Below are 21,063 nucleotides of genomic sequence, written 5' to 3'. Positions count from 1 at the left end.
CACACATGGCGCAAAGCACAAGGACCAGCGTAAGGACCCCGGTTTCCCATCTGTAGGGTGGTCGATTCACAGGTGGTGAAGCAGGTCTGCAGATGTCTTTCTCTCCTCTCTGTCTTCCCCTTCTCTCTCGATTTCTCTGTCCTATCCAACAACAACAACAACAACAGCTATTACAACAATAGCAATAACAACCACAATAAGGGCAACAACAACAACAACAACAACAACAAAAAGGAAAAATAGCCTCCAGGAGCAGTGGATTCGTAGTGCTGGCATGGAGCCCCAGTGAAAACCCTGGAGGCAAGAAAAAAAAAAAACCTCATGAAAATTTATTATAAAACAACAAAAAACTAGAATAGTGGTTATAAGACTAGCCAACATAAAACCACCTGAGAAACTTGAGAAAAAAAAAAGAAAGAAAAGGCTCAATTCTCAGGGAGTCTGATTTAGTAGGTCAAGGGCAGGACCTAGGAACATGCATTTAAAAAAGTTCAGGTGAGGGGGTGGGTGGTAGCACACCTGGTTAAGCACACACATTACAATGCAAGAGGATCCTAGTTTGAGGTCTTGCCTTCTACCTGCAGGGGGAATGCTTCAGGAGCAGTGAAGCAGGTCTGCAGATATCTATCTCCCTTCCCCCTTCCAATTCCTAGCTGTTCTAAAAAAAAGAAAAAGAAAAATGGCCACCAGGAGTGGTGGATTTGTTGTGTAAGTACTCAGCCCCAGAGATAATCCGGTGGCAAAAACACCCAGGTGAATCATGTATTGAGAAGCAACGATATAGGAGCTGTAAAGTTGTTACTTAAAAAAAAAAAAAAAAAAGACTTATGAGAGACTGTCCAAGACCAGAATCCTGGTCCCATATATGCAGTGTCTGGGATTGAACTTGGGGCCTCATACATGCACGTCCTTCATTTTACCACTGAGCCACCTACCCGACACTACACTTCTTTCCTCTGGCATATGTGGAGCCTGGGATTGAATTCAGGACCTCAAGCTTGTGATTCCAAGACTTTATTCACTGTGGCACCTAATGGGCCACAGACAGATCAGAACTCCACCTTGGCACATGTGATTCTACGGACTGAGCCAAGGGCTTCACCGTGCATGTCCTGTTCTTTGCCTCCTGGGGCTAAGCTACGTATTTTCAGTGCAGAGATATAAAAGTTCAATAATCCATTATGACTACTAAATATGGATGCCAATCACATGGATAAAATACTGGTAGCTTCCCAGAGGTGGTTCATCCAAGATCAATTTAAGAATAGCTGAATCACATGTGATCTGACTTTGCTGTTATATGACCTCCCTTTACATCACTAACTCCACAACTTGTCTGTGTATGTCCCCAGCATTTGGGACAGTGCCCAGCAACCTTTGTACAACCCCCCCTTCTCTACTGCTTCTGACCCTGCAGCTGCAAGGTTGCACTGTTGTGAAGCTTCTCAGAATGCTGCTTAGATTCTGGAATCAGCCCTGAAGGACTTCTCTCGGAAATTCAGGTCAGAAGCATGCTTCTGTCTCTGAGGGTGCTGGCAGTTGACTCTCCATCTCCAGAAAAAGGTTTGCAGCACCCCCTCCAACTTAAAAAAAATTATTTATAGAGATCCATATAACACAGAGACAAGCCACAACACCACTCTGGTACATGCGGTGCCACGAACAGAAGTAGCAACCTATGGTATGTAAATCTGATGCTCTCCCAGTTGAGTGATTTCTTGGGGGGGTAGATGGGCGGGGGTGACATGGGCTTTCCTATATTACTTCTGAGCTGCCAGGAGTAGAACTGGCTGGGACAGCTCTGCTTCTACTTACAAATGGGCCAGGTGCTTTCAAAGGCCTGTATGCTCATAATGTCCAGGGTAACAATAATCTGGTAACTGACGTCAGAGTGGGGAAGAGTTCAGTTGCACATGCACATAGTAGATTTTATTACCACTGTCAAGACTACTGCTACCACGGGGCACAAAGAAGATAAAAGAAGCTCTTAAGTCCCCTTGTAACTCAGTGCCAGGAAAGTGATTCAGTAGTAGAGTGCACGCCTTACCAAGTGTGAGGCCCTGTGACTGATTCTCAGCACCACACAAAAATAAGGAAGGCAAAACATAGAGAATATCACAAATGACATGTGATGGGGGGGGGATACACAGTCCTCTGCTGGGATGAGTGAGTCCAGGTGCCTAAACAAAATATGATGCCACTATTAAGCAATGACTAGAGTTGAACCCCTCCCCTCTCCCTTGTGCTCACTTTCTATATAGGGTTGAAAAAAGAGAAGGTGGGGATGAGCAGGAGCAGCTGGGACACGATGACCAGACCTTGGGCTGATAGAGAATGGTGATAACTCTGACCTTGTCTGTAGGTGGATTTCCCCACGAGCTCAGAGGTCAGTGTACACACAAGCTCCTGAGATTTGCCTAAGGATCTGAGATCGGAGGTTTTGTAAGTCACTAATTTAAGAAGAGGAAACTTTAGTTCAGGAAGGTTTACCTGTCAAGGATACCCACAGAGAAATCACTATAGCTATCACCAGATCTTCTGGGTTTATATTTCTTTTTTTCATTTTGCCGGATATTTTTTAAAAAAATATTTAATTAATTAATTTATTTTCCTTTTTTGTTGCCCTTGTTTTTATTGTTGTGGTTATTATTGTTGTTGTTACTGATGTCATTGTTGTTGGATAGGACAGAGAGAAATGGAGAGAGGAAGGGAAGACAGAGAGGGGGAGAGAAAGAGAGACACCTGCAGACCTGCTTCACCACCTGTGAAGCGACTCCCCTACAGGTGGGGAGGGGGGGGGCATGAACTGGGATCCTTCCGCCGGTCCTTGCGCTTTGCGCCACATGTGCTTAACCTGCTGCGCTACTGCCTGACTCCCTGGGTTTATATTTCTAGGCCTGTGAATTTTATTTATTTTTGCCAGCCTTGGCAAAAATTTCAAAATCTAAACTCAGAATTTCAAAATCTAAAACACAGATAAAAAAAAAAAATCAGAATCGTGGGCAGGGGTAGATAGCATAATGGTTATGCAAATAGACCCTCATGCCTGAGGCTCCAAAGTCCCAGGTTCAATTCCCTATACCGCCATAAGCCAAAGCTGAGCAGTGCTCTGGTAAAAATAAATAAATAAATAATCAGAATTGTTTTGGTTACTGGGGAGATGGAGGATCTGGTCCTTCATGCTACGTCCTCTGGGCTCTTGAAGACCTCCAAGAGCCCCTGCCTGGGGAAAGCCCCTAATATGTGTGCAACCTATGGGTTAGAGTTCATTAGTAGCTTACCTGATATCAAAACGCAGCAGTAAGGCAATGAAAATTCCTGCAGGGAGAAAGCTTGGGTTAGAGGGTGGCAAGGAAGGAGTTGGGATCCAGGCAACTGGATCCCCAACTCAGTATCTCCGTTCCTGAAATAATCATCAGGGGTCAAGGGTGAGCCAGTATTGCTAACTGCCATGAGAAAAAGAGAGAGCGAGAGAGAGAAGAGAAGAGAAGAGAAGAGAAGAGGAGAGAAGAGAGGAGAGAAGAGGAGAGAGGGGAGAGGGGAGAGGGGATAGGAGAGAGGAGAGGGGAGAGAGAAGAGGGAAGAGGGAAGAGGGAAGAGGGAAGAGGGAAGAGGGAAGAGGGAAGAGAGAAGAGGGAAGAGAGAAGAGAGAAGAGAGGAGAAAGACACAGGGAAGAAGAGACACCAGCAAAACTGTTCCTGAAGCTTACCCGACTGCAGGTAGAGGTTGGGGACTTGAACCTGGGTGCTCATACATGGTAATGTGTATGTTCTACTGGATAAGCCACCACCCAGACCCCAAAGTTAATTTCTCTTTCTCTCTCTCTCTTTTTTTTTTTTTTTTGCCATTTTTTCCCCTTTTGTTGCCCTTGTTGTTTATCATTATTATTGCTGTTGTTGTTGCATAGGAGAGAAATAGAGAGAGAGGAAGACAGAGGCGGAGAGACAGACAGACCTGCTTCACCGCTTGTGAAGCAACCCCCCCATCAGGTGGGGAACCGGGGGCTCGAATCAGGATCCTTATGCCGGTCCTTGCACTTAGCGCCACCTGCGCTTAACCTGCTGCCCAGCCCCCAAAGTTATATTCTCTACACTCAGTCACCCACAACAATGAGGTCTCAGAATCACTTTTGGCCTGGGACTACAGTGACCCAGGCACCTGAAAACGTCACACTGGGTCCATCTGACCAAATGTTTATTGAGTTAAGCTACCTACCTAGTACTACAGGAGCAAGCAAAATTACTGCTCTCACCCAGCTGAGTTAAAGTGGTAGGGGGTAGGCAAGCTAGCCAAATAGTAATAAAAATCAACGTAAGATTATAACTGTGACCCCACCTGCAGGGGGAAAGCTTTGCGAGTGGTGAAGCAGTGCTGCAGGTGTCTCTCTGTCTCTGTCTCTCTCCCTCTTCCCTGTTGCTTTCTGGCTGTCTCTATCCAATAAATAAAAATAATAAAAAAAAAGATTATAACTGTGAAAGGGCATTTCCTATGACATGGGAAGGTATCTTGAGAGATGAGACTGGGGCTGGTGGTTCAGGACTTCTTTGTGGAAGTAACACTTGCCAGGGAGAGGACACTATGCAGAGCCCCTAAGCAAAGGGGGACCTGGGGTATGGGAGGTGACAGCCTGGAACAGGAAGTGTGGAGATGGACCAGACATGCAGGTCTCCAGGGGACACAGGGATAAGGTGGGTCTTTACCTGGAGAGTATGGGAACAGTGAAGAATTCTTTTTGCATATATAGATGGGCCTCATGCACAAATGATTTCACCAGTCAGGGCTGACTTTTCTTTTAGAGGATGACAGAGATACCCCTGGTGCCATGATGACATATCCCTGTGGTCCTGGGCTTGAGCATGAGTTGTGTGTGTGGTGTGGCATATACCCAGCCCTGTGAGTTATTTCTCTGGACCCCCACTGAAGAATTCTTCTTCTTCTTCTTCTTTTTTTTTTTAGAATTCTAAGAACAAACTGAACAGATTCTGAAATATTCCTGTGGTGGTTACTCAGAATGAAGAAAGCTAGAAGACACTAATCATTTGGTGGGAAATGTTTATCTGTTGCTCTCCTATTCACACTTCAAAACTCAGTCCAGATAGCCCAGAAGCCCAAGAGTGCCTGAGACACTGCCAGCCAGTCTAGTTCCTGTATGATGCATACACCCATGTTTCCCTGCAGCCAACTCTCTGGACTTTGGATTCAGACAGGGCACATAGTTGAAAGCAGGTTTTCAAGGACTGAAACATTCTATGCTAGTTAGAATGTTTCATGTGGGAATATCTGATTAAATTTAGTGAAGTCTGTGTGAGTGGAGAGTTGGTAGGTGGAGAGAACAAATGCCATCTTTCTGGAAACAATCTAGGAACTCAGTGCCCCCTGGCGGCTAAATTCTCCAACTGCTAATAACCCAGGGATCAGAGCTCTGCTAAGTGCTTTCAATTCTAATAACATGCTTGGTTCTCAAAACAATTGCCCTTCTCTAGAGAGCACCATTATGAGGGCACAATTAACATTTATTCTTGCTAAATAACTTTAGATCCTGAGCCCTAAAACTATAGATGGAACACTACATTAGGGAAGCCACTATGGCCATCTATGACAGATCAAGACTGCAGAAAGCCAGAGGTTTATAGGACTCAATTTCTTTCTTCTAATGGAGCTGCCTCTTCCTAGGCAAGTCTTCCTGCCTTACAGCACAAGGAAACACCTAGGTTCATGTCCATGCCCCTTCCCTAGCCCTCCTCCCCCCAAATCTTTCTAAGACCTTAGGTAAACCTGTCTCCTGCAACCTCAGTTTCCTCATCTATTAAATGGAGATGTCTTCCACTGGATCAGGCTGCTAGGAATAGTCAAGTCAACATATAAAAAGCTCCTAGCAAGGTATCTGGTATACAATATTTACCAATGACAGCTATTGTGATAATTTCCTTACTATTGCTATTACTATTATGACAGCAGTTCTGATACTGAATTTTTTTTTTCCCCAAGTCAGAGAAATCTGGCTTGAGTGGTGGCCTATTGCCTATCTGTGTATGAGGTATGTGAGTTCCCTCAATTCTGCACCTCAGTGAGAGAAAGTTCCTGCTCCACTTCTACATGCAGCACAAATGAATGTTTCATAGTAGAAAGGCTTGTGCCATTTCAGGTTATTAAAACTATTCTACACTGGAAAATAAGTTGATTTTTAATTTGTTCCACATTTTAAGTCTTTTTAAATTATTATCTTTATTCATTGGATAGAGACAGCCAGAAATTGAGAGGAAGGGAGAGATAGAGAGGGAGACAGAGACACCTGCGGACACAAAGCTTTCCTCCTGCAGGTGGGAACCGGGGGCTTGAGCCTGGATCCTTGCACATTGTAACATGTATGCTCAACCAGGTGCATCACCACCAGGCCCCTTATTTCTTTCTCCTTTTCTTTTCTTTTTTCTTCTTTCTTTCTTTTTTTTTTTTTTTTTTTTTAAAAACGAAGCACTGAGTGCTTCTAACCGACTCTAGCCTCTGGGACTAGAGTAACAGGTATGGCCTTCGGGTGGTCACTGCATCTCTATTGCCAGGCCCAGATCTGCAAACATCGCATTGTCTTAGTTGCTTCAGCTGCCGTCAAGAGTGGTAGCTCAGCTTTACCTTTAAGCCTTGTGACTGATAATTTAGGCGGCTGGTTCCCTAAGGTGAGATGATGCCAGTCTCCAGAGATGTGTCTACAACTGGTTCTGAAGGTGAGCACCTAGGCCCATTCCCACCCTGACTCCGACATGGAGATAATGGGCCAGTTTGGGCAGATGAGTGCCACATGTTCCTCTACCAAGCCAGTAGACACAGGATTCCACAATTACGTTGTTGCCATATCTATACACAGGCATACTCTACTGGGCCCCCTCCCAGCACTGGGAAGAGGACTCTGGTGGCTCTAGCACATGTGGAATACTTATACATATGCAGATAAGTGAAAGTCAAATTCCATAAATACTATCATAGAATATGCTTTTTCAGAGTGTACTTTAGGCCGTCATGTATTTGTTCTGTAGCCTAGTAACCTCTGTTGAATAAACCAGTAGCTCTGTGAGGACTCCTGTTTACTGCTGCCCGTCCAGTGTCCAGCTCAGGGTCAGCCTGGTACTCCTTTACCAACCCTGGCAGTATGGAGTCACCCAGCCTTACCCTTTCTTTTTCCCTTCCCCAGTGGGTAAAGTAACCTGTTGTCATCCTCAGTGACCCAGGGGATAGCCCCACTAGTCCTTGCATTGGCTCCCCACCAGCCAAGCCCAGTCACCTGGAATAACGATGTCACCAAGTCCCAGCATAGCAAAATTGTCTGCTTCGAGACCCTTCTCCAGTAGATCCTGGGGGAACACCACTGCAGGGGAAGAAGGGATGTGAGGGGTTGATCAGAGTTCACCTCACTTTGAGGCCTATCCCCCAACCTCATTTGTATAAATCTCACACATATACCTTTCTAGGTGTGGGAATGGGAAGGCAAGAGACTGCTGACAGGCTTAAGGACAAAGTCTGCATCTGGAACCATAGCTGGTTAAAGAATGGGAGAAGGCTTTAGGGTCATCTAGACCACAGATTAATGCTTTTATAGAGCTAGAGCTAAAATGCCATACAATTCAATGCCTTTTTCTAGCAATACTATTGTAGTTACATGGGAATGACCCTAAATGCCAGTACATAAAGGAATCCTTTCAGTGCTGACATCTAATAGGCTTTCCATCTCACTACCACAGGGGTATGGGCAAAGGGTGGTCTTTGTTCTGAAGTAGCGGGAGTCCAGGCCATATCTGGATCTGCCAAAGGGGAAAAGGCCGCACACCAACAAATTCCTTACTTAAAGTCCCTCACTCGGAACTCTTGCTGGCTGGCTTATTTGGATAAACGCAGATTGAGAAACTGCTCCCTTCTCAGTGTTCAGTGATGGTAGAATTCCATCCACAGGAGCTTGTGAACAAAAGAACAGTTATATGAGGGCTTCAGGGTCAGACTAAATATGTCTGAATCCCGACTCTGTTGTGGGCTTTGCACAGGCAACTCAGCTGCTTTGTGCTTTAATTTTCTTACCTGTTAAATGGGTACAATGACTCCCACACTATCCATTGTAGGGAGGATTAGTGATTTGCATGGATTGTTAGCTACCACCCCAAACCTTCTTAAGTAACTAATTCTGATTTGGGGTGGGGTAGATGTTCCAGGTGATAATTGTGATATAAGATTAAGACACTCAGGATTATACAGTGACTGAATTCCTGACCTTCTTTATCATTAGCTAGTCATGTGACCCAGGCTTGGCAGATGGCATAGGTAAGTTTGTGCTTCCCTAGTAAACAGACAGATCCCTTCCCTGCTCACTTCTTCCTACCTTAAATGCACAATACATTTACAGAACTCCTCATTTGATCTTCTCCATCCTGGTAGCATTCAAATTCTGAGTAGTGTTTGTGAAAACAAGACCTAGAGAAGTAGTCTCTGGGATTGAAGTCCAAGCTCTGGTACATGTGCACTGAACTATTCTATTACACTACCTGATCTCTACTAGCAGAAGGCAATGGGCTTTCTCTACAACCCAGAAAAAGATTACAAGTGCCAGGAACCAGAAGTGACATCCCCTGTCTGTGTGTTCCAGACACTGCCTGCCAGACAGTTTCCAAATTTCTTGGCTTCCCCAAATCTGGCCTCTTTCCTGCTGTTCCCTAAATTTATACATATCCCCTTCCTTAGTTTTTGCTCCCAGGGTCCTTCATGAATTTTCCTGCCTCCAGGCATTTGCTGAAGCATATTCCTGGTAGGCATGAGGATCCCAGCATTGCATATGATCCCTCTCTCAGTCAAAAACAAAACCAAAAAAAAAAGTCAAAAAACTCACACTGCTCTGCTTGCTTGGTAAAGATGTATTCATCCTTCATGACCCGGGCTGAGTTAATCACTCAGAGCATGTGAGAATAACTGTTCCGGCATGCCCACTGTCTACTCTCTCACTCTAGGGGATTGCCTTCATTTTATACTCCCTAGTTCTGTGGGGGCTGCTAATTCAAATATTTTGCCCCAGGAACTGGGGAGAGCAGAAATCCAGGCCTATTAATGATCTTCCATCTCCCCAGCAGGTGTGTGTGCCTAGTATATAGGCTGGGACCCACAGGTTTATTTAAGTGTAAGTGTGAAGAAACCAGTTACCTTTCTGTTGTTACTGTGACCACGAGCCACAATCTTATTCTCTAGCTCATGGAGAAGACCTGTCTGGAGCGGTGGAGGAGACTGAGAAACACAGCTAGCATTTCATTTTCTTTCTTTCTTTTTTTCCTTAGGACTTTATTAATATTTATTTATTTATTCATTCCCTTTTGTTGCCCTTGTTGTTTTTATTGTTGTTGTTATTGATGTTACTGTTGTTGGATAGGACAGAGAGAAGTGGAGAGAGGAGGGGAAGACAGAGAGGGGGAGAGAAAGATAGATACCTAGACCTGCTTCACCGCCTGTGAAGCAACCACCCTGCAGGTGGGGAGCCGGGGGCTCAAACTGGGATCCTTACCCTGGTCCTTGCACTTCACACCACCACAGCTTAACCCGCTGCGCTACCGCCCAACTCCCAACAATTCATTTTCTAAGGCCAGGTTCAACTCAAATGCCCACTGCTGTGAGCCAGTGTTCCTCATAGTGTTCCCTCACTGTTGGTCCTTTCAGGAGAGGGCCGTTTTCTTCTTCCTCGTGGTCATGTTTATTGAGTTTCTCTTCTTTAGCGCTCATGACTCCAGGAGATGATTTCTGATTAATTTCTAAGCCAATCATATTTGCTCTATCTTCCTTGCTAACAACTGGTTTTGATTTAAGCTGTTAACTAATTCTGGCCAGTGAAATATGAGGGGAGGTGTGTGTGTGTGTGCATGTATTCAGGGGCTCTTGGGGGAAAACTATCCTTCTCTGATGAAAGACATGAAGGCCTGCCTGCCCCTCCCTCTTGACATGGCTGTAAGCTGTCAATACTGAAAACTGGGGCAACCATCCTGGAACCAAGAAATGAGCTCAAGGGAAGGTAGACGTACTAAGATGGGGGCAGCAGGACAACTAAAGTAACCCTGGCTCTTGGTTATTCCACTGAGGGTTATTAACTCAACCCTGAGGTGCTCTACCACTAAATTTGCTACAGTTTGAAATAATAGCATTCCCATGACTTCCACAACTTAAAAAGCTTGCATCTGAGTTTTCTCATATTTATAAACAATGTATACACTGAAGATCAGAGCCAGGGAAGTGAGAAAGGTGGGACAGATAGCACCTTGTAGGTAGCCACTGAAGGGGTCTGGTGAGGGGCGCTTCAGGCCAGCATGAGCTTTCCCCTGCCCCACCCTGGGTCAGATATTCCCTCTCAGTGCTTGGTCTCTTATAGCAAATTCTTGGGCACAGCCCTATGACCAACTAGAAAGTGGCTGCCTTGAACACAGTCACTTGAACCAATGAGAACACCAAGAGGGAGACAGAGGAGAACTTGGTGGAAGAGGAGTGTGGAAAGAGACTAGGGAGAGCTATAACCAAAACAAGAGGACATGATGAGATAGGCCACAGGGAAGGGGGCAGCGAGTGGCTCCTCACAATATGGGTCATTACTTACATTTGATTGGTGCCTCAAAGGACTTGGCTACTGTCACCATCACATTGGTGCCAAACACCTAGAAGGAGAAGAGAGGAGTCTAGAGGGAGGTGAGTGATGGGTAGGAAAATCTGCTACCCTCAGGTTTCTTGGTGTACTGTTGCCTGAGATCTAGAGTGAGATAGGGAGGAGGGAGGGGCTCCAGGGCAGAAGTGAAGTTGAGATTAGGTGGTCATCAATACTGACCATATGGACAACATGTGTGATTCAGGCAACAAAGAGGTAAGAGTCTGGAAAGACTCCAGTCAGGTGTCCCATGTTTGTTCAAGTTCATGTCACCTTACATGAGATACAGGGAGAGGCTGCCTGAAGCCAAGCAAAGGACTCTGCTGTCAGGCAGACCTTCAATCTTAGGTAATGCCTCTCAGGGTGAGTGTGTGTGACAGCAGGCCCCCCAGCCCATGGGGATGCATAGACAAAACATATTAACAGGCTAGCATCTTAAGAGTTTTTCTGAGTCTCAACTTGCTGGCTGGGTAGATGTGAAGTTAAGTAGTACTCTGCCAGGGTCTCTGTGAGAAAGACATGAGGATGACTGGATGGCGAAAAATAGGCTTTCAGCAAGTGGAGAAATATGTTCCCTCACCCACATCATAGATGAGAGCAACTGGACCTAGTGAGGGCCTGGTGTTGCTCTGGGGTCTGAACTTGCTTTTTTAACCAGAGCACTGTTCAGCTCTGGCTTATGGTGGTGTGGGGGATCAAACATGGGACTCTAGAGCCTCAGGCATGAGACTCTGTTTGCATAACCATTATGCTATCTACCCTCTGCCCAGGGTCTGGACTTCTATACTAGGGCAGGTGCTTTCACCACGTGGCTGCTGCTTGGGTCTAAGAGTAGGGAGCAGGAAGGCAAGGGGGTTGGCAGCCAGGCAGACTTCGCATCAGTCTGACTCACCCAAAACACATCGTAGATGAAGAGTCCGCCCAGAAGGATGCAGCCGGTGCTGACGTTGTTGAGGTGCAGGAGTTCCACTCCATTAAGGGAAAAGGCCAGGCCAAACAGGTTGTTGGCAATCCAGTGCTGGTGAAAGGTGGCAGTAAGATGAGCTTACTATGTAGTCCTCTGTGCCATCCCCATCAGACCTCCTTCTCCCTCCACCTCTCACCCCAGCTCCTTACCTTCCTCAGCAGGTACCAGACACCAACGATGCTGCTCAGGCCCAGGCACACCAGGTCCTTGGTGTCAAACTCATAATTGATGATCTCTGGGCAGAGAGGCCGGGTAAGTCCACTCCCCGGGGCGGGGCTGCCCCTCCCACCTGTCAGCCCCTGGACGGAGGAGGGCATTGCTGTGGGCACTGTCAGAGGCCCCACGTCCAGGGTGCTCACAGGAGCCACCTCCAGTCCTCTGGTTTCCTAGAGGAGGGGATGGAGGCCCAGAGAGCATGGGAAGCCCCAGCGATATGGGGCCAGTGGGAGGTGGTCTGTGGAGACACAGGTTCTGTACCTGTCAGTGGGTGATCTATAGGGGAGTTTCTTCATCTGTAATAAGGGTCGCAGAGCACGGCCCTCATAGGGCTGCATGTGAGATGGCCTCACAAAGTGCTCAGCACAGTGCCTGACACATAGCAGGTGACTAATTTCTACCAGCTGCCATGAGCTCAGGTCTTTTTTTTTGCCACCAAAGTTGCATGGCTCCACCAATCCTGGTGGTCATTTTTTTCTCTTTTCTGTTTTTGATACAGGGTGAGAGATCGAAAGAGGGATAAAGAGATACATTTAGCATTGATTTACTGCTCACAAAGCTTCTCTCCTGCAGGTGGAGACTGGGGGCTTAAACTTAGGCAGCTGTGCACTCTACTGGGTACAATCTAGTCCCTAAACTTGTCTTTACTAGAATTCTAGTTTGCTCAAGAAACTCTACTTCCAAAAGAATCCAGAAGGCTGCTGGCAGAACTACGTAACTAGCAGATGACAAGGGGGAGAAGGAAGAAGATGAGTAGAGGCCCAGAGGAAAACTAGGCCTGTCCCTGGGCTACTCTTACGAAGAGGCCTGTGGCAGCCTTGCTGACATCAGACCCATTCTTGGTGACCTCCTAATGAGGAAGCCCAGAGAGCTGGAGTTTATGCAGGCCCAATAAGGGCAGTAGTTTCCTTCAGCTTCCAGGGAGTAGCACCAGTTTCTGTTCTTTCCTCTGTGGTAATGGCACTCTGGTGATTTTTAACTGACGACATGGCAGTTGGTGGCCATATTTTCTAGTTTCCTCTGCAACTAAATGAGCTTCCGCTGTGCTGTAACTGCCTCTCTGTGTTGATTGTGGAATAATGTATCACCCCACACCTGAGGGCTAGCTGCACGTGGCAGACCACAAGGTGGACGGGACTAAGGACCCTGAAGGCTCTATTGTTAAAGCTTAGTAATCATGTTAAATTGGTGTTCTTGGGGCAAAGAGGTGGTGTACCTGGTTAAGCACACACATTACCATGCACAAGGACTGGGGTTTGAGCCCCTGCTCCCCATCTGCAGGGGGAAACTTTATGAGTGGTGTCTGTCTCCTTCCCCCCCTCTCAATTTCTCTCTGTCCTATCAAAAAAAAAAAAAGTTGCTTTCCAGGGACAAGGCAGAATGTGCTAAGCACAAATAAGAGAAAGTAAAATTCATAAACTCAAACTTTTACACACATGAGAAATATAGTCATGTAATGGTAATGTTTCTGGTCAGTGAGGGCCTGCACAGAGGATGGTGGTCCCAACAGGCTATACTATATACCCTAGGGGTGCAGTAGGTCATACCATTAAGTTTGTGTACTTATATTCTATGATGTTTGCATGATGAAATTGCCTAATGATGCATTTTCTGAACATATTCCCTTGTTAATCTAAATGACTATGTCTTCCATTTGGTTGAGACATTAGTAGTCCAATTACAATATTGTATTTATCCCCTCATTAAGCTCCAAAGCCCAGTTTTTCCCTGATCTCCATCATTTTCATTAAAAAGTAGTTGTGGAATGCCCCCTTCAAGCCCTAGGTGAGAGAGTGATCACACTTATAACAGGTATAAATATAAATAGCTATGATAGTCTGCTGTTCCTGAATGCTCACTCTGAGCTAGGTGCTGTGCTGAATGCTTTTACTTAGCAATTGCTTACAGCCCTAAACATGCCTATGAATGAGGTATGAGATCTCCACTTTCATTTAACAAATGAACCCCTACTTCCCACTTCCAACAAAATCCCTCAAGGCTGAGACACAAGAGTGTTTGCCCAGAGTCCCATGTCTAGGTCAATGGCAGAGATGGTAGGTGAACCTAGCAATGTGATTCTAGAGTCCACCACTTCCACCCCTTGTTCTAAGGGAGAGGCAATGGGGGGTGGAGGCAGAAGACACCCAGGGCAGGGGGAGTGGCAGTACTGACCTTCCTTATTCTCCCCAGAGCCCTGTGTGAAGAGCAGCTGATATTGTCGATTTGGAAAGTTGACAGGGAAGAACTTATTCATGAAGGGGCTGGAAGGAAAAATAAAGCAGATCAGCAAACAGAGGTCCCAGGGGGAACCAATCACAGCCCCAGCCCACTCCATCCAGCTACACACTGACAGCTGCTACCTCTTGATAGCCTTGCAGCCTTCCCAATAGATGGCTCTCATTTCTATTTTACTGTGTACCCTCAGAGGGTATGCTACTTCTCAGGGACATATAGGGAATTAAAACATGAACAGAGACTCAAACGCAGATCTGGAATTTGTGCTGCTTATTGCCTCTTGATTGTCACCCAAGAGGCACAAAGCAGAGGCATTATTTTCATGTATTATAGTTTTTAGGGGAGCAATGGATTCCAAAGTCTGGCCCACACAATACTTGGAATGAGAATTCTCAGTCAAGAATGCATCGTTCCTGTATTCCTTTTTGGACCCATTAAGTCAGATGACCGGATGATTACCCTTATCCCTAGCTCATTCCAAAACTTGGTCTGGCTGAGATTTTCCCAAGCTCGCCTATACTCAATTAGTTAGGAGTCACGGTCTCTAGGGTGAGAACAACCGTATGTTCACTCTCTTCCCATGAGGCTGCTGTTGCTCAGGATGGGCTTGGCCTCATCTCTGGAAACATTCCTTAATTTAGCAGCATACTCTACTTCCTGATCAGGTGGGAAATGGACTTAAAAAAAAAAAAAAAGATGGTGATATAGCACACGTTACCAGACCGAGGACCTGGGTTCAAGTCCTTGGTCCTCACCTGTAGGAAAGAAACTTCACAAATGGAAAAGTGCTGCATGTATCTCTCTTTTTCTCTTTTTCTTTCTCTCTAACCCTTCATCAGAAAGAAAGAAAAAGGAAAATAGTAAATACTGATGCTGGTGTTAAAAAAGGGTCTCTATCTTATTTTAAAAAAACTTTTAAACTTACTTCATATGATATATATATATATATATATATATATATATATATATATATATATATATATATATGTATATTATTAGAGAGACAGAGAGAGTGTGTTTCACATGAAAAAGGGAAGCCATAGCACCATCCTGATACATGGGGCACCAGGAGCCTCAGGTATGGAAATCCTATGTTCTACCAGCTGAATTATTTCTTTTTAAAGTGTTTTTCTCTTTATAGGGCTAATAAGGGGGCTGGGCGGTGGCACAATGGGTTAAGTACACATAGTATGAAGCGCAAGGACATGTGTAAGGATCCTGGTTTGAGTCCCTGGCTCCCCACTTGCGGGGGTTGCTTCACAAGTGGTGAAGCAGGTCTGTGGTGTCTATCTCTCTCCCTCTTTAACTCCCCCACTCCATTCAGGCATTGAGCCCCAGTAATAACCCTGGAGGCAAAGAAAAAAAGGGGGGCTGGGTGGTGGCACCCCTGGTTGAGTACACACGTTATAGTGTTCAAGGACCCGGGTTTGAGACCCCAGTTCCCACTTGTAGGGGGAAAGCTTTGCAAGTGGTGAAGCAGGGCTGCGGTCTCTCTCCCTCCCCATTCCTTCAATTTCTGGCTGTCTCTATGCAATAAATAAATAAAGAGAAACAAAAAAAGGGGGGGGTTAGGGGGACTGGGCGGTAGCGCAGTGGGTTAAGTGCATGTGGTGCGACGCGCAAGGACTGGTGAAAGGATCCCAGTTCAAGCCCCCAGCTCCCCACCTGCAGGGGAGTCGCTTCACAAGCAGTGAAGCAGGTCTGCAGGTGTCTATCTTTCTCTCCTCTCTGTCTCCCCTCTTCTCTCCATATCTCTCTGTCCTATCCAACAACAACACTAATAACTACAACAATGAAACAACAAGGGCAACAAAAGGACCAGCCTAAGGATCCCGGTTCGAGCCCCGGCTCCCCCCCCTGCAGGGGAGTTGCTTCACAGGCGGTGAAGCAAGTCTGCAGGTGTCTTATCTTTCTCTCCCCTTCTCTGTCTTCCCCTCCTCTCTCCATTTCTCTCTGTCCTATCCAACAATGACGACATCATCAACAATAATAACTACAACAAGAAAAAATAAGGGCAACAAAAGGGAAAATAAATAATTTAAAAAATTTTTAAAAAGGGGGGGTTAACAAAACCTTTATTTAGTGAGACATGAGAGTACCGCTCTGACACATCGCCGTGCCAAGGGTAGAGCACAGGGCCTGACACAATAAGTCCTGTGCTCTACTTGCTGAGTCACCTCTCCAGCCACAAGGTGGACTTTCCTGTATTACCCAGTCTGGTCCTGGGTGGACTAGTGCTGTGGAACGACTATAACTTTAGGTGGCCCAGCCAACTTTGTTGCCCTGGCTCAGCCACTTCAGTGGCTCAATTCCCTCAGTTGTACTCTGGAATAAAGAGCCCCTTCTGGTGCAAATCTATGATAAAGTCAGATGGGAAGCCTCGCCCAATAGTGAACCCACAATAGGGACATGAAAACTGAGGTTCCATCACCACTGGCTTTATCTTGAAAGTATTTGGCAACACCAGATCAGAATGACAGTGATGCAGTCTGCAAGGTGGATAGGGCATTTGGATGCTCAAGCATGAAATCCTGAGCTTGAGCCCTGGCATCACATATGCCAGAGTAATGCTACCCCTCTCCAACATAAATCTTAAAAAACAAACAAGGCATGACAGTAACAGATGAGGTAGGCAAATCTAATAGGTAAATGGAGGCAGGCCAAGAAGCACGCAGGGAACACTGGTAAAGATTAGGAAGGAGAGGGCCTGGGTGGTGGCACACCTGGTTAAGCGCACATGTTACAATGCTTAAGGATCTCAGTTCGAGCTCCCAGTTCCCACCTGCAGGGGGGAAGCTTTGCGAGAGGTGAAGCAGGGCTGCAGGTATCTGTCTCTCTCACTCTCTCCCACCCCCTTCCTTCTCTGTTGATGTTTCTTTTTCTCTTAATATATATTTTTAAAGACTTTATTTATTTATTAATGAGAAAGATAGGAGAGAGAAAGACTTAGATAACACTCTGGCACATGTGCTGCTGGGGATCAAACTCAGGACCTTATGCGTGAAAGTTCAAAGATTTATCACTGTGCTACCTCCCGGACCACGCCCTCTTGATTTCTGACTATCCAATAAATAAATAAATAATAATAATAAAAAAGATTAGGAAGGAGATTTTTTTTTTTTAAACGAGAGCACTACTCAGCTCTGGTCTATGGTGGTGCAGGGGATAGAACCTGGGACTTTGGAGCCTCAGACCTGAGAGAGTCTCTTTGCATAACCATTATGCTATCTACCCCCACTCAAGAACTCCTTTTCTAAGACTGTGGGACTTGAAGGAAAAAAAAAACATGTAGGTTAAAAAACTATTCCTGGGAGAACTAAATAGTTTTCTAAAGAAGTGATACACATGGCTCACAGTGATACACATGATACACATGAAGAAATGCTCTACTTCACTTATCATTAGAGAAATGCAAATTAAAACTACACTGAGATACCATCTCACACCTGAAAGAATGGCTTCCATCAACAAATCAGGGAATGACAAGTGTTAGCAAAGTTGTGGAGAAAAAGGGAACTCTGCTTCACTGCTAGTGGGAATGCAAACTGGGGTAGTCCCTTTGGAAGACTGTATGGAGAGCCCTTAGACAAAGAAAAATGAGATTACCTTAGGATCCAGCAATACTACTCTTAGGCATTTATCCAAAGGATAATGACACACTAATTTGAAGGGACCTATGCACCTCTGTGTTCATAGCTGCATTATTCACAATGGCCAAGGGATGGAAGCTTTCTAAATGCCCATCAACAGATAACTGGATAAAAAAGTTATGGGATATATATTCCAGAGAATACTACTCTGTGGGAGTCGGGAGGTAGTGAAGCGGTTAAGCGCAGGTGGCGCAAAGCACAAGGACCAGCATATGGATCCTGGTTCAAGACCCCGGCTCCCCACCTGCAGGGGAGTCGCTTCACAAGCGGTGAAGCGGGTCTGCAGGTGTCTTATCTTTCTCTCCCCCTCTCTCCATTTCTCTCTGTCCCATCCAACAACAACATCTGTCTTATTTTTTAAATTTTTAAAAAATTATCTTTATTTATTCGATAGAAACAGCCAGAAATTGAGAGGGAAGGAGGAGACAGAGAGACACCTGTAGCCCTGCTTCACCACTTGCAAAGCTTTTCCCCTGCAGGTGGGGGTCAGGGGCTTGAACCCGGGTCCTTTCACACTGTAACATGTCACTCAACCAGGTGCGCCACCATCTGGCCCCTTTAAAATACATATGTCTTATTTTTAAAAAAAATTTAAAAAAGTCAATAACAATAATAATAACTACAATAATAAAGCAACAAGGGCAACAAAAAAGGAAAATGAATAAATAAGTATGAAAAAATTTAAAAAAGATTATTATTCTGTAATAAAAAAGATGATATTGTGTCCTTTGGAACAAAATGTATGGAACTGGAGGTGATTATGTTTAGTGAAATAAGTGATGAAAGAAAACTACTGGGTGGTTTCACTCATATGTGGAATCTAGAAAACTGATACACATGAACTTGCAAACAAACAACAACAATAAAACAGAAGTTAGCAATCTGTTTCTAAGACTATTTGCAAGAACTCTGGTGGTTCTCTTTGGGAGATGGGAGGGTGGGATACAGAACTTTGGTGGTGGGTGTGGTGTGGAGCTATGCACTGTAACCTTATAATCTTGTAACCTATTATTAATAACAAAAAAAAATGAGAAACCCCTCTCCCCCAACAAACTATTTCTGGGTCTCAGTTTCTCCTCTTGTCAGTCAGTCCTTCCCACAAATGAGAGGGCTCTGCAAATAGAGGAGTAGCAAGCACAAGGATGTAACTGTGAGAAGGCTGCTATGGCAAGACTCCGAGGAGTTAGGAAGCAGAAAATGGAACAGAAAGGGCTAGACACTACCTAAAGGCATCACTTATAGGGGACGCTGAATCCAGACTGTGTACAGAGACAGAGAAGGCCTGAGAAGCTAAGCCTGGCTTGATGCTTTTCAAGCAGTAGAGTTATTTATGAGCATAAACTCTGGAGTCAGACTTCCTTGGTTCAAATCCTAGCTCTACGAGTTATAGCTGTGTCACCTCGGAAAAGCCATTTCAGGGTTCTGGGCAATGATGCACCAGGTATAAAGCGCCAAGGACCCATGCAAAGATCCTGGTTTGAGCCCCTGGCTCCCCACCTGTAGGGAGGTTGCTTCACAAGTGGTGAAGAAGGTCTGTGGGTGTCTATCTTTTTTTTCTCCTTATCTTCCCCATCTCTCTCAATTTATCTCTGTCCTATCCAAAAAAAAAAAAAAAAAAAAAAAAAAAGACCCCCAGGAGCAGAGGATTTATAGTGCAGGCACCAAGCCCCAGTGATAACCCTGGAGGCAAAAAAAAAAAAAAAGAAAAAGAAAAAGAAAAGAAAGTCATCATCTAACATTTAACTGCTTTGTGCTATTGTTACCTGGAACACTTAAAAATCATTTATTAGGGAGATTAAATGAATATTTGGCACCCTATAAGCTTAACTGCAGCTGCAATTTCAAGTCTTTGCCATGCTAAAGAAAAAGGGACTGCAAGATAATACAGGACAAGACTCCAGCAACATGGCTGGCATCAGGGTGAACTTGAGGGCAGGGCTCCTGTCTGATTATAGTCACCCTACAGAATTGGATGCAGTGGTAAATGTCTGCTGAACACCTTTGAATGCAGACACTTGTAGCAGGCAGAGGTTCTATCTGATCTCTTCTGGTTCATGTCAAATATAAAGGTCACTATTTCTTTCTGGTAAACCACATCCTGATGCCCTTATCCCCTGGCAATGAAAGGAAAGGATAAATAAAACTGACATGAACTCCTCCTCCTCCTCCCAGAATATATTAGCCCTTTCCTCTAAAGGTGAGCTGGGTATGTAGGGTATGAGCTCAGAGGTGGTCAAAATAAGGTGAGTTTCCTTTGGCAGGAAGTTATCAGGCTTGTGCTCGAGTCTTTGAGACTGTGCAAGGTAAAGGTAGACAGTGGCCCAAGCAGTGGCTTCTCAGAGAAGCTTTAGGGGCTCAGGGAGAGGGTAGTGGAGACAGAAGGCACCTTAAGAGAACTGTAGTCTGGGCTGATACAACTTCAAACTCAGGTCTCTAGAAGACCTCTCCTATGCTAGTTGTTAGGAGACCACAAGGCTACTAGCAGAGGGTAGCAAGTCCATCCTCTTCCCTCCACTTTTGCCAAAGTTGGTAAGAATATTTACTGGCTGGGAGTCAGGTGGTAGCGCAGCAGGTTAAGCGCATGTGGTGTGAAGTGCAAGCACCGGCTGAAGGATCTGGGTTCGAGCCCTTGGCTCCTCACCTGCAGGAGAGTCGCTTCACAAGAGGTGAAGCGGCTCTGTAGGTGTCTTTCTCTCCCCCTCTCTATCTTCCCCTCCTCTCTCCATTTCTCTTTGTCCTATCCAACAACAATGAAATCAATAATAATAATTACAACAATAAAACAACAAGGGCAACAAAAGGGAATAAATAAATATTAAAAAAAAAAAAGAATACTTACTGGCCATGAAGTATGACAGAACTGGGCTCAGTCCCTCACCCTTCTTCCAGCTGTGAATCCTGTCCTACAACTCTTCTGAGCCTTGACTTTCTTCTCCTTGGACCCTCACACAATGCTATTTGGATCCTGACTATCTGAAGAAGTTTATGGACTTAAGTAGCTCATTAAAAAAAAATCCATGGGTCAGGCAGTAGCGCAGCGGGTTAAGTGCACGTAGTGCGAAGCGCAAGGACTGGCACAAGTATCCCTGTTTGAGGCCCTGGCTCCCCAGCTGCAGGGTGGGTCACTCTGAAAGTGGTGAAGCAGGTTTGCAGGTGTCTATCTCTCTCCCTCCTCTCTCAATTTCTCTGTTCTATCAAACAACAACAACATGGAAAAAAATGGCCACTAGGAGAAGTGGATTCATTGTATAGGCACTAAGCCCCAGCAATAACCCTGGAGACAAAATAAAAATTAAAAAAAAAAAAATCCAACAATGCTATAGACTTTTTTTTGAGAAAGTATTAA

At 45.2% G+C, this 21,063-nt stretch overlaps 1 protein-coding gene across 8 annotated transcripts in view; it reads right to left on the bottom strand.

The window, feature by feature from the left end:
- Positions 1-21,063, bottom strand: part of HM13 (histocompatibility minor 13) — a 50,809-nt gene that overhangs the window by 10,336 nt on the left and 19,410 nt on the right. For 6 of the 8 annotated variants that reach the window (XR_009549039.1, XR_009549040.1, XM_060188183.1 and 3 more), the window contains 6 exons: positions 14,005-14,093; positions 11,766-11,851; positions 11,542-11,667; positions 10,605-10,662; positions 7,275-7,358; positions 3,282-3,318 (listed from right to left, as the gene is read on the bottom strand). Coding sequence is in view for 6 of the 8 variants with exons in the window: in XM_060188183.1 (XP_060044166.1) it covers positions 3,282-3,318; positions 7,275-7,358; positions 10,605-10,662; positions 11,542-11,667; positions 11,766-11,851; positions 14,005-14,093 (480 nt within the window). In the remaining 2 variants the exon portion in view is untranslated. Of the gene's footprint in view, positions 1-3,281; positions 3,319-6,434; positions 6,567-7,274; positions 7,359-7,558; positions 7,943-10,604; positions 10,663-11,541; positions 11,668-11,765; positions 11,852-14,004; positions 14,094-21,063 lie in introns of those variants that run through there. The other 2 variants (XM_060188209.1, XM_060188215.1) reach the window with 2 other exon arrangements.

This window comes from Erinaceus europaeus, chromosome 1 (genome assembly GCF_950295315.1).
Source record: "Erinaceus europaeus chromosome 1, mEriEur2.1, whole genome shotgun sequence".
Lineage (NCBI taxonomy): Eukaryota > Metazoa > Chordata > Mammalia > Eulipotyphla > Erinaceidae > Erinaceus > Erinaceus europaeus.
The sequence above is the reverse complement of the archived record's forward strand: the minus strand, read 5'-3'. Positions and strand labels throughout refer to the sequence as shown.